This window comes from Lethenteron reissneri, chromosome 3 (assembly GCF_015708825.2).
Source record: "Lethenteron reissneri isolate LAM-NWPU_2019-01 chromosome 3, ASM1570882v1, whole genome shotgun sequence".
NCBI classification, from domain to species: Eukaryota; Metazoa; Chordata; class Hyperoartia; order Petromyzontiformes; family Petromyzontidae; genus Lethenteron; species Lethenteron reissneri.
The window spans coordinates 13,084,002-13,097,639 of record NC_083781.1 but is presented as its reverse complement, the minus strand read 5'-3'; the positions used below and the strand labels follow the sequence as shown (position 1 = coordinate 13,097,639).

The 13,638-nt window shown below is 49.3% G+C and overlaps 1 protein-coding gene across 1 annotated transcript; it reads left to right on the top strand.

Moving 5' to 3' along the window:
* Positions 1–105: 105 nt before the first annotated feature.
* On the top strand, positions 106–13,441 carry LOC133347027 (intraflagellar transport protein 57 homolog). Its single transcript, XM_061558918.1, has 12 exons — positions 106–180; positions 3,714–3,853; positions 4,827–4,989; positions 5,847–5,965; positions 6,596–6,686; positions 6,824–6,901; positions 7,816–7,926; positions 8,832–8,903; positions 9,789–9,920; positions 11,371–11,433; positions 12,297–12,363; positions 13,146–13,441. The coding sequence occupies exons 2-12, from the start codon at positions 3,714–3,716 to the stop codon at positions 13,301–13,303; spliced, it is 1,194 nt and encodes a 397-aa protein (XP_061414902.1). The 5' UTR covers positions 106–180; the 3' UTR covers positions 13,304–13,441.
* The last annotated feature ends 197 nt before the right edge of the window (positions 13,442–13,638 follow it).

The window sequence follows — 13,638 nt, the reverse complement described above, 5'->3', positions numbered from 1 at the left end:
TTAAATTGGTCTGTAATAAGGTAGGCAACTGATAAGCGGTTGACAGGTATGCAATGGGCACCCACGTGTCGCGACAAGTCACGTGGGTGAGTGTGAGAGCCGCCCTCGGGTCACGTGGCTACGGCGCCCGCCGTCTCCACGGCAACGCGGCCTAGCAGCAGCAGCGGGAGGCGGCAAGAGGTAGGGAGCTGGTTGTTTTCACGGCTTAATCGCTTTTTCTCTCTCGTTCTCTCTCTTGGTCTCACACGCGACGTCGCCAACACGTTCATCGCGAACCAAACACAGGTTCCTCCTCCCCCATACCCCTCCTCATCGCTCTCTCTCTCTCTGCCGAGTCGCGTACGCCGGTGGCTCTGCCTCGACTAGCCAGTGGCGTTATCGTTGTGGGCAAATGAAAGCGAGTGCAACGATTACAATTATTACAACAATTTAAATGATCACAAAGATTAAAATGATCCATTATTAGTTGCGCGGTGTTCTAAGCAATTTACAGATAGCTCGGTGGCTCGTTTTGTTCGTGGTACAGCGGTGGGCACTGCTTCGAGAAGGCGATGAAACCTGTGGGTAGAATTCTGGACGACTTCTAACTTCAGTGGCTGAATGATGTCGGAGTCGACCCCTGGCACCTTCACCCGTTCACCTCCACCCGTGTGCACTGATCACCGGCGTGGGGAAGTATGGCCCAACAGCCCCGACGAGCGGCTCGGCGTGGGGGAGAGGCCTTCATCCAGCAGTGGAGTGGCCACGAGGGTTAATGTCGCAGCTATTGACGGGCTGAGTGTTGCCGTGGGCTGGCACTGGTTTATTGTTTTATTGGTTTTATTGTTTTTGTTGTCTTCCCCGTGCTTTATATTTAGTGACTTGCTTATCTTCTTTTCTCTATTTTGCACTCATTTTTTTATTACTCTTTGGTTCTTTCGGTAAAGTCACGTCGGTGAAAATAACAAACTAAATTAAATCACGACGTTTCGGGCGCAACACAAGCGTCCGTCATCAGCAAAAACTATCGCTGAAGTATACAAACGTCGTGATTTAATTTAGTTATTTTTATTATTTTCACCTACGTGACTTTACCGAAATAACCAAAGAGTATGGATCCTTGCAGTCACGAAAACTTCAAATCCTTTTTTTATTGTTTGCTGCTGTAACTCGCTGACCCGCCCCCCACTGGACTTCTGTGAAAAAGAGCTTCATAGCTCATCGGATTCCTCCTCCAGCAGTCTAAACAAAGATGCTGATTCTGAAACGAGCACTGATTTAAATGGTCAACCCATCCCCAAAAACACGACGGATTTTCTCTTGTAGTTGTGACCCAATCTCGAGGGGGTGGGTGACAGCAGCACGCCCGGCCGCCTTTGTCTCCCCAGTGGCGATGTTCACACACCGCAGCAGTTACTCGTTTGAGGCTGAGTCGACCTAGGGGAGGCCCAGGAGCGGTTGAAATAATCGTCACCGGTGGTGGCCGTGAGCGGGAATGGACGTCACAGCTCACTTGCTGTGCAAAAAATAACTGCATTATTGACCTCCCCCCCCCCCCCACAAAAATAAAAAAAAAAGTGCATTTTAAAAATGTTTGCATGGTGTACAGTCTGGAAAGTACCCACATGGCAAATTTCCAGTTTGTTGCATGTCGGGAAGTACGCTAAACATTTTTAACAGACACATATAATCACAACTTTGCCTTTAATATATTTGGAGATAAAAATCTGAAGACTTCGAATTGTTATTGGGGTTTTTGTTGTTGTTGTGTGACAGCGGTTTGGTTATTTATTTGAGTCTATTGTGGGTTCGGGCCTTTGGGCTGCGTTCCCCTCCGCTGGTGGCCGTGAGTTGGCAAGGCGGTCCATGATTGTGTGACAGGGCTGGCCGCCCGTTCCTTCGAAAGGCTCTCGCGGTGAACGTTCAACGTGGACGTTGAACGCCGTCGAGGGGCGACTCCTGCTCATTGTGACCCTTGCAGAAGTTTAGGCAGCCGAGCGATAGCCAAGGCCCTTCGCTGCGGGTTTATCGCTCTTTTAAATAAAACCACAAGCAACCGGTGGCCAGAATTCTCTCGCGCTCACTCTTAATCTACACACACCACTACCACCAGGCGCTCCGTGGTGAGGAGGGTGGTTTTGCTCGCTACTCTCTCACAAAACACATTCCTGCGGAGGGAGCTGGTAGGAACGTTGGGTTGCTCGGTCAATGGCCAGGGTCAACGGCGGCGTGGTGTATTCCGCAAATATGCCCGACTGTGAGGGCGGGCACAAGCCGGCGTGAGTAGGTTAAACGTTGAGTTTTATAAGGGCACCACGGGGTGACCAGCCCCTCCCCACCCAGACCCACCCCTCCCTTCCCTCACCCAGCCCCACCCAGCCCCACCCCTCCCACCCCCACCCAGCCCCACCCTCCCCACCCAGCCCCTCTCCACCCTCCCTGCACGACGGACGGACACAATAATCCCCTGTGGACTGGTGTAACCAGGAGGTCCCTACCAGTATAATCCCCTCTGCTAAAGGTGACTGTTCAGGCCTGCTATTACCCCCCCATCCTCCTCTCTGGTGGCTGCTTCAGCACCTCCATTCACCCGCCTTGTTTGTAGAACAGCCCACGAGGCTCTCCTCCTCGCTGTCACCCGGTTGAGAATGTCGAAGCAGCCCCGCCACTCGGTTTGCGAGCCATGCAAGGTCGTGATGTCCCTACGCTGTTCTCCCAGCAGCTGTGTCGTCTTGTTCGGAAAATTCAGGCAGTGTCCTTTTAAGGTGGATACACGCCAGAGCGATCAGTTGGGCAACTTACAGAGATCATCGGTTGTCCAGCGGCTTTGGGGGGGGAAGGAGGAAGCGCCTAATTTAACAAAAACGTCGGATAATCACTACATCATCATAGTTTAAAATAGCTTATTTTTTACATTCTTGGATGACATGTTTTTAGGTGGTTTTTTTCCCCTTTTCAATGTGTTTACTATGTTAAATTGGCATAAATGGACAAAAATAAACACGTATCCTCCTTTAAAAAGTTACTTTACCGTACTTACCACTCCAATTTTGACGACTCTGCATGGGCTTATGTATATACACGTGCAGTATTTTCATTGTTTAAGTTGTATGTAGTGTATAATGTACCGTACATAATATTTAACACTGAAATCAAGCATAGCTGCTTTGTTTTGTCACGCTGCATGGTGCCGATCGACGGACTGGTGGAGAGGTTTTGCCGGATCGGCCCGGGACCGCCGGATCATGTTAGAAGCCGGATCATCTTGCGCCGTATAAACGATCAACTTAATTGCCTGCTTATATGTTGACTTTTCTGGTTGCACAGATGTCCACATATAAACAATTCAGTCGCTTGCAATCAATTGAACGGTCAGGTCCCCCCCCCCTCCACGCCTTTGCACTTGAGCAGCAGCAGCAAGTTCTCTCAAGTCCTGCTTGTGACCCAGTCTGCTGAGCTCTTGTACACAGCTTCCTGCTTGCATAATCTACCAAGCTGCTTGTATATCGACCGAGGGAGTCGCCTTAATTAAATGTAATTAAGGTGCTGCACACTTTGTCCCTCGATTGAATGGATGAGGTAATATCTCAAATTATCCCAGAGCTGGTTTTGAAACCTGGTTTGTCATCCACAAGTCAAAAACAAACACTCATCCGAACATGTATGTGTGGCACTGGTCAGCTGACCGCGCAGCCCACAGAGGCCAGTGGAAAGATGCTTTGTGTCTCGCGCAGATGGACGAGACGGAGAGTGAGCATGGACCAGGGACCGCACATCAGGCGTTCCTCACGATGGAGGAACTCGGCGATAAACTGAAGCTCCTTCGATACGAAGAGACTTTCCTCAAACAACACAACATGAAGCCTCTCTCCAGGCAAGGCACACAGACATGTCAGCATATTTAGTGACGTTGCACATTGTCTTACTCCTTGCTGCCACCCATTATGTCAAGTTTTAATCGGATAGATTTATTAAGTGTCCAACTTGTCATTTTGCTGTATATACCTCCCAATTTTAGTTGTCTCCCTACTGCGCATGTTCTACTATTTTGTGCAGCGTCTTAAATGCGGTTTTATTTAGATGCCGTATAAATCAAAACTGAATTCATCTTCTTGGTTCTTTCGGTAAAGTCACGTAGAAGGGAAGTAATAAAATAATAAAAATAAAACATAATAAAATAATTCTCACGACGTTTCGGCCACAACGCAAGCAGCCGTCCTCAGGTGAAGAACAGGTCTGTCGAGAAGAAAGAGTCTGAATGACAACCCCAGGCTTGGAGCGTCTTTTTAAGCTGGGTTGGAGGGGGGAAGAGCGCCTTGACAAAATAATTTGCATATCAAGAGGAATTTAGCATATTTATAAGCTGGGTTGGAGGTGGAAGAAGAATTGTCTTGCGTTATCAGTAATATTCAAACCGTACGACTGTTGGAGGGAGGAACAAACGGGCATTGCATGGGGTATAGAGGATGGGCGCATGTGGTATAGAACAGTGATTCCCAACTTCAGTCCTCGTAACGCCAAATTGTACACCTTTCCATGATTACCAACAATCCGATGCATGCAGTGTGTGCAGTGGCTTAATTTGGATGAGTAGAAAAGACTGGAAATCACGAAAAGGTGGACTTTGGGTGGTCACGAGGACTGGAGTTGTGAAACATTGGAATGGAACACTTTCGGGGTGCCACTGGTTACTACTTGGTGCATTTCTCTCCAAAAGTATGCAGTGAGCCATTCTCTTACAAGCAGAACAGACACAATAAATTCTCCATTACAATTTCAGTCCTTGGTTTAATTTGTTTTTAATTTTACACGTCAATTATAAGCTGTGCTGTTTTGTCATTTCCCAGGCATTACTTTGCATTGGCCACTAATCCAGGCGAGCAGTTCCATGCATTTGCATCACTAGCCAGCTGGCTGATCAATCAGGCAGGACGGCCCTTCGAAGCGCCACACGAGCACGATGACCCCAACGCCACGCTGGCGCGCATCCTCACAGAGCTGCGGAACACGGTAACCACACGCATGCCTTGGATAACGATGATGGTAACAATAATTAGAAGGCATTTATCGATCCATTGCCGGATGAAGGCCTCCCCGCGCCATGTCATTTCATTTGTGCATGTTAATTATTACATGTCATTACTATACTCTTTGGTTCTTTCGGTAAAGTCACGTAGGTATAAAAATAAAATAAATCACGAAGTTTCGGGCGCAACACAAGCGTCCGTCATCAGGTGGGAAAGCATGGCCTGCTGCTGATGCAGACTGTTTTAAAGGTTTTTCAAACCTTATACCTACGTGACTTTACCGAAAGAACCAAAGAGTATGGATTCCTGCAGTCACGAAAGCTTCAAATCTACATGTCATTAATTGACGCTTAATCATGGGGTTTCAGGGGTAGCATGCACGGTGGTTGCTGCACGACACTACGGCACCGGTGACCTGCGCTTGATTTGCTGGCCACGACTAACTGAACCAGTGCTGGGCCTCGAACCCTTCACCAACCCACGTTGACCAATGTGGTGAATTATGATTTAACAACTCCCATTACTGACACGGGATTATAGAGGCCTTCATCCAACAATGTCTAAATTATGATATTATTTACGCATAAGCACTTAACTGTACTTTCCAACATATTACTGTCACGTTTGAATACCGATAAATAGAAATAAGCAGCACAAAAGGGTTGCATTCACACACATTGTAAAATGGTCACAGTCACCCTTCTGGAATCATTCTCTGACAATATGTGGAAGTTATGGAAACACCAAAAATGTTTGTCTCATGTCATGATTCCCGTGGCAGAATTGCATGTGAACGTACATCATGTATTTATGCTGCGGTGTTCTTGTGTGCGTTTATAGGGAGCTGCGGTGGATTTCCCTCCGTCGCGGCTCAAGACGGGCTGTGGGGAGCTCGTATGCTACACCCTGGATCGGTTGGCAGAGGCCGCACTGACGCACAGCAACTTCGCATGGCAAATGTACTGTGCTTTGCTATGTTACACGCAGCCATATTACCACTGTGCACAAAACCAATCTTAAAATGCACAATTGTATTAAATTCTGTTCCAAGTGGAATCAGCCGCTGTGTAGACCAGAGGTCACTTGAAGGGGCTTCGCAGGTGGCTCTGTGCTATCGACTTCTGTGTGCCCAACTCTGACACAACAACAACTTACACTGCTCGGTGAGAGATCCGAGCTGATTCTGTCCCATGACGTGACGTTGATACGATTCCCATAATTGGGATAAAATTGGGGAAATCTATTTAGTTTCGGCGCGGTCAGCTTCAGCTACTCCGGCTCATCTCTTCATCATATTCCATGTAAACTCACTGCGAAGTGAACATCTCATTAGTGAAGCAACTGTTGTTAGTCGTCCTGTGCTTGGTCAGCTTATTCGAATGCAAAATATGCCTTGATTTAATTTTTGTCCGTGAGTCTCTCTCCTGCAAAAGAGATTTGTTGTTCCGTGGATGATTATCTGGCTACAAGAAAGATTTAATTAAATTGTCGATATTTTCTTGTTCAGGTTTAGGCCAAAACCTATGAAATCGTTCGTAGTTCTATTTATCATAAGAGTGGACCACCTTATTCTTGTCTCACCCCCACAGGCCGCTGTATCCAGAGGAGGTGCAGGAAGATGAGGCGATCGTGATTGATGACTCCGAGCTCACTCTTGATAAAGTGGAAGAAAGCGCCGGGGTGTGTGTGTGTGTATCTTTCCGAATAATTCTGTTCGCCGCACGCCGTGGAGAAGCCCTCAGCCAGCAGGGGATTTGTAAAAGTGCGGTCCATGTTCATGTTAATTGAGTGATGTTAATAATGCCTGTGTACAACAGGGGAATGTCGATGATTATGAAGATGAGGAGGAGGATGAAAACTTGCTCGACTTGGACAAGATTCGGAGCAAGAAACAGGTATGTGTGTGTGCAGCTCTCCTAACAACACTCTGTGCAATGTCGCGTGTTTGCCAGCCTGCATATCTTTTACCAGAATCAGAATTTGTATTTAGACTGTAGGAATCCGATGAGCTCTGAAGATCTTTTTCCCAGATGTCCACTGTGGAAAGTGGTGTACAGATCTATCCTGTGCCTCTCTGAGGGCAGCTGAGCCTTAAGTAGGTATCTGGTGTGATTTGTGCATATCATCACTGGGGAGACAATTCGCAGACAGGTGTTGTTCTGGTCACAACATCCACAAATATGCCCTTCCATGACGTCTGTAATATGCGTGGGGTGGCGCGGTGGCACACACTGCGCCATGAACCCAGTGACCTGAGCTTGATTCCCAGCCATAGCTAACATCATTGGTGAGTGATTTATAAACCAGTCCTGGGCCCCACCCTTCACCAAAACATACTGACCAGCGTGGTGAAGTATGGTCAAACAAACCCCAATGACCATCAATGCAGAAGCCTTCATCGAGCAGTGTATTGACGAAAGGATGTCAACGTGACATATATACATGACGATACATTCCTAAGTAAATACAAAAAATAGCCTTTGATTAATTTAACACGTAGGCTTTTGTGACCAATATTATTCATAATATAGGTTTTTGGGTCAGATCGCGTTATTTATAAATGTGTCGTAACCCTCCATCACCCGACACGGCCAAACAGTAAAAAATGTGTCACGTTTTTCAAAGGACAAAGAAGTGAATTATTTTGTCCTTTGAAAAACGTGACACATTTTTTACTGTTTGGCCATGTCGGGTGGTGGAAGCCTTTGAATAGCAGTTTTCAAACTTTCAAATTACCAATTACAATTGTAAATCAAGTTTGTTGCTGTGTAATGACGTTGGGCGGTTGTGGCGGTTTGGCGACGGACAGGAGACACCTGGGGCCGACGTCCTGGAGTCTCAGACCGATGCAGCAGCGTGGAGCCTGGAGCTGGAGCGCATCCTCCCTCAGCTGCGGGTCACCGTGCGCAGCGACCACAAGGTTTTAACTCCCTCTCAACACGATGAGAAATTCGACGCGCGCGGCGCCTGAATGCGACCGCGTCTCCAGACGCTTCATGTTGGGATAGAAAGGCCGGTGGGGGGGGTGGGGGGGCAATCGGGGCAGGGAAACACGGGAGAGAGGACAGCCTCGGACGAAGCGACCGGGGCCCACCCTCAAAACCCTTCTGTTTGCGGTTATCCACGCAGCAGCGGCTTTTGTCTAACGCGTCGAACAAATCGCGCGCTTTCAGATGCGCTTCTGCGGCCGTCTGGAACGCTCTTCCAATAGGAAGCCCCTGGAGCTGTACACTTCTAAATCCAAATTGAAAACTCATTTCTTGAGGACTGATTTTTGTGTTTAGTTTGTTGTGCTTCCCCCTGTTGCCAACTTTGGGTGCGAAAGAAGTTCAACATATATACATAACAGCGAGCCAAGGGGTGCACCCGGACCAGCCAGTATTGTATCGACAAGCAACAGGGCAGTGTCAGGGGGTGTCTGGGAGCTTTCACTAAAAATCCCCAGGGATAGCTGGGGCAGCAACCACCAGGGCAGCATCTGGGGGCCAGGGCACAGGCTTTAGACATCCAGGTGGCTTAATGGAGTAAAAAACGTGATTGTTGACTGCGTGTTGAACTTCTTTCGCACCGTACGTAGCCAACCGTGCTCATCGGAGGTGCGGGGGAAAAGCTGCAAACTAAACACAAAAAGCAAGAAATACATTTTTAATCGAGATTTAAACGTGCCTACCTCCAGCGGGTTCCTAATAAGTCCACCGAGCGTTGCTACATATCACCATATATTTTGAATGAACCACGTGTGTTCTGCAGTTACACAATTGGCAGGTCGACTTGGGAACAAGGCTACCCTGAGAGTGATCTATGCCTGATCGTGTCCACCCTTAGGACTGGCGATCTCATATTGAGCAGATGCACCAACATCGTCAGGGAATCGATTCGGCACTTCTGGACAGCAAGGTTTGTTTTGTTTATGTACGCGCTTGCGTCTAGACACACAGGCGTGCGCACACACAACACACACATTCTGAAGTTACACAACCTGACTTGATACTAACATTGTTGTATCTACGAAAACGATCAATGGTGCAGTCAATATACTGATGTGTGTGGGAATTGGTGTGTACAGGCAGTGACCCACTTTTGTATGTTGTGTACTCAACATGTATGGATTTGCAGATGCGTGGAGCAGTGGTGGCAGTGGTCTGTGCACTCCGCTAATAACTCGGAGAGCAGAGTTTGATTCTTGACCACAGTTAACATCAGTGGCAAGTGATGTCTGAACCAGTCCTGAGCATGCACACCCTGATCAACCTGCTGATATGACCAGCATGGTGAAGTAAGGTCAAACAATCCTCATGAATGACATGACATCGAGCAGTGTATTAATAAAGGGCTGTAATTAATATTATTGTTGGCTTAAATGCACGGGTTTTTATGTCCGTGTACATGTGTTGAGGAATAATTGTTGGTACATGTGCTGGTGCGTTTGTAAGTGAATCTGTGCATGTGTGTGTCTCTCTATCGGTAGTGTAGTGGTTAGCGCACTGCGCTATGAACCTGGTGATCCGAGTTCGATTCCCGCTCACGGTCACCACCAGTGACGATTAATTATCTGAACCGGTCCTGGGCCTCCTCCCCTAGGTCGATTCAGCCTCAAATGAGTACCTGGTGCAGTGTGTAAACATCACCACTGGGGAGACAAAGGTGGCTGGGCGTGGTGCTGACCACCGACTACCTCATGTACTGGGCCGGCCTTCATAGGTGCTGCTCGCTAACAGCACTTGCCCCGACAGTATGTTAAGGCTACGCTGGGGATCTTTGTTTTTTGTCTCGACATCTCAGGGTCAGCTGGAGCGACTGCAAGAGGAGATGTCTCGGACTCTGGAGAAAATCTCGAGCCGTGAGAAGTACATGAACGCACAGCTCGAGGGTCTCATCCAGCAGTACCGCACCGTGCAGCAGCAGCTGGCGCAGGCAAGGAAGGCCCCTCCCCCCTCCTCCTCATCAACTTACACCACCAGCCCCGGCACTCATGCCAGCCCCAGTGTTAATGTTCGTACGTCTGTTGGACTTCTTTCGCACCGTACGCAGCCAACCGTGCTAATCGGAGGTGTGAGATGTGCGATGAGTTCACGTTACCCTTCTGGCGGCTAGAGGTGCTTACCATTCATGGCTGTGTCAAGAAGAACGGTGCTGGAATGGATTCGCCACCCTGAATGTTGTCAGTTCAGTGGATCTCCGGGGAGTCGTTCGAAACGTCCCGAAAACCAACTTCTGCTGCTGCTGCCAGTGCCGGGTACTGAGTAATGCGCTCGTCGGGGCGGTGGCGCCCTGCGCAATTGGACCCGGCAAACTTAAGTTCGAATCCTGGCCACGGCTGACATCATTGGAAAGTAATGTCTGAAAAAGTCCTGGGCACTACCCCCTTGACAAACACTGCAGCAGCAGCTGGCGCAGGCAAGGACATCCATCCCCCTAATCAACTTACACTACCAGCCCTGGCACTCATGCCAGACCCAGCGTTCATGTATGTACGTGTGAACTTCTTTCGCACCCTACTTAGCTAAGGTGCAGGGGAAGGACAACAAACTGAACGCAAAATACAGTTCTAAAGAAATTACTTTTTCAATCTAGATTTAAAAGTGCATAGCTCCAATGCTTGTTCCAGATTAACGGTGATGCCAGTCCGAAACAGTTGTTTTCATTCTTACAGAAGGTAATCCAATGCAACATTTAACCAAACGGCGAATGGAAGATACAACTTGGGATTAAGAAGGTTTACGTGTTTACTAAATGTGAAGGTGCACTTGGAGCAACAATGTTAGAACCGGAGGCGGTATGACAGCAGGGCACTCGCATTACGTTGCCGATTAAAATTCGTACGCTCGTTCACCCAGGATAGTCGTCTCACGACTCCTTGTCAGCAGGATCCTGCCAAGTTCTTCGTAGAAGGAGGCGGTGATTGCGAAGAAGAGGCGATGATTGCGATGTGCATTCCAATTGACTGCAAACCTTCCATGCCGAGCGGGAAGCTGAATTTTTTGTTCAGCCTTTAAGGAATCTCAGAACCCAAGTAGAATTAAGCCTGGATGGGGCCACTGCCGTGCATCGAGCGGATGCCGTCGGCTTTTGCGGGGCGACGCTGAGCAGCAAAGGGCAGCAAAGGGCAGCGCAGCAAATCCATTGTTGTACTGCACTGTGCGTCCGCATCTCATGCTCTCTCCGCCTTCACCAACTCGCGCTAACCAGCATGATGAAATACGGCCAGGTAACTCCCGCGACTCGCATGGCGTGGGAAGGCCGCCATACAGCAGCGGGATTGCTGAAAGGGCACGTGGAAATATACATATGAGAGGCGAGAGTGAAACTTGCTGCAAATGACGATGGTTTCACAGTGGCAGTGACACGGTGCTGTTGCTTTCAGGTCAAGGATCAGTACCGGCAGGGCAGTGGAGGGGTGACCGAACGAGCGCAGACGCTTGCCGAGGTTTGCGAGACAAACATTGTCCATTCACCTTTGCTTACGCGAACGCTTACGCGAACACGCACGCTCACGGACACGCACGCACGCTCGCTCGCTCACACGAAAACGCACGCTCAATCACGAAAACGCACGAACACGCACGAACACGCACGAACACGCACGAACACGCACGAACACGCACGAACACGCACGCTCACGGACACGCACGTACGGACACGCACGCTCGCTCGCTCACACGAAAATGCACGCTCATGGATACGCACGCACGCACGCACGGACACGCACGCACGCTCACTCGCTCACAAATGCTAAGGTGTGCGTTGCAATGCTCAGAACTTCCCGCACGCAATTTCTAAATGGATGGCAAGCATCGTAATTGAACCTTTCCGAACCAGAGTCAGCAATTCAGAACGCCTGCTCGTTGATAGCCGTCGCTAACCATCAAATTAACTGAAATACGTTATCAGATTGTCATTTTGCCAAGATGGGTGAGAGGGGTGAAAGAGCGGGGGGGGGGGGAAGTGATTGGGTGGAACCTGTTGAGGGGTGGCTTAGTGACGACATAGTGGAGATGTTTGTGTGAAAGGTGAGAGTTGATATCAAGTGGCATGAGTGGTGTGTATGACGAGTGATCAGCATGGGCAGTGTTAGTAATGTAAGAGTCATGAGTGAGTGGTGCTGGTCTTGTGTTGTCCAGTGGTAAGTTTAATCTATTTATATAAACGATTGAGATTTAGATACAGTATCAGAATAAGCCGAAGAATATTGAATGTTTCGGTGTGCCATTGAAGAACCTCCATTTTGTATTCTATGCTCATTTATACTTTAAACACAACATTAAATAAGTGCGTGTTTTCACAATTTAGATCACAGAAGAGCTCGAAAAGGTGAAACAAGACATGGAGGAAAGAGGAAGCAGCATGACTGATGGAGGTGAGTGTGGATAGTTTATTGCTGCACGCATAGCTGTGTGTACATGTATACATGGTGTTGCATGCATATACGCAACCTCTACTTAAGAAATCGGCCAAGCGGTGGACCATTTCTTCCCCGACATCACCGTCCACCGCCTTGAGCTTCACGATGGCCAGTGCAGTACCACACAGACGCTCGGTTTGTGCTTGACTGTGCACCCGCCTGGTCTTGGACTCACAACTCCCCTCTGCCCACCAGTCAGGGACCTTGTGTGCAGGGCTGGTAACCCCTCCTGGCATGTTGTGAAGGCCCGTAGGGAGCAGACCGATGTGACGTTATCGGGTTAGACCCGCTTCCACCACTACAAATGCAGCGTTTGCGCTGGTGAACATTTACTTACTGTGAACAAGCATGCCGCACATGCGTTGTGAGGTCGTGTGGAATGGAATCCACATATATTGCTGCTCACATCCGAGAGGGCATCCAAGCGTCCTTGGTTTGGATGATTACCTGTTACCCATGAGCCGAAGCTGCTACCCGTAGATGCTCAAGTCGCCCGGAGCAAGACTGTCCCAAGTGTGCACGCGATGCATGGGGTTGTCACCATTGCCGATAGGAGAGCACTGTTCCTGCAGAAGCTCCCAGCACGTGGAGCAAAACGTTGGACATGGTGCCAAACAAACCGAACGATGCAGTGCCAACCGTGCACCGAGTAGGCCAAGGTAGCCCCCCCCCCCCTCCCAGCCACGTGAACTGCTCCCCGTAACGCAAAGCGGCGCGTGCGGTTTCTGTTGGGACAGGGCCCCTGGTGCGCATCAAGCAGGCCCTCACCCGCCTCAAGCAGGAGACGGAGCACATGAACGTGCGCGTGGGGGTCGTGGAGCACATGCTGCTGCAGGCGCGCGTCAGTGACAAGCATGACATGACTCGCGATATGCACGCCAACGGCACCTACTAGGGCGACATTCGCATCGCTCCCTGGCGTCACCCTCCTCCTCATCCACCGTTGCCACTCTACTGCATCCAGGACCTTCATTTCTCTCAATGTTTTCTGTATCGCGGTAGACCAGGAGCTGGCACGCGACCTGCAGCCATGGCAAGAGGTATATACTGGGTGCGGTGTGGCGGCTGCCGAAATATTATCTTGGTCAGCGAGCCACAGGCAGACCCCAGCTGAAATGTGAAGCCCCCCCGACGGCATCGCAACCCACGCCCATTAGTCATGAGCAAAGTCGAATGGTCCCGTAACTTGTCAATGTTTACATGTTAAATGGCATGTAGCAGGCGTGCGTT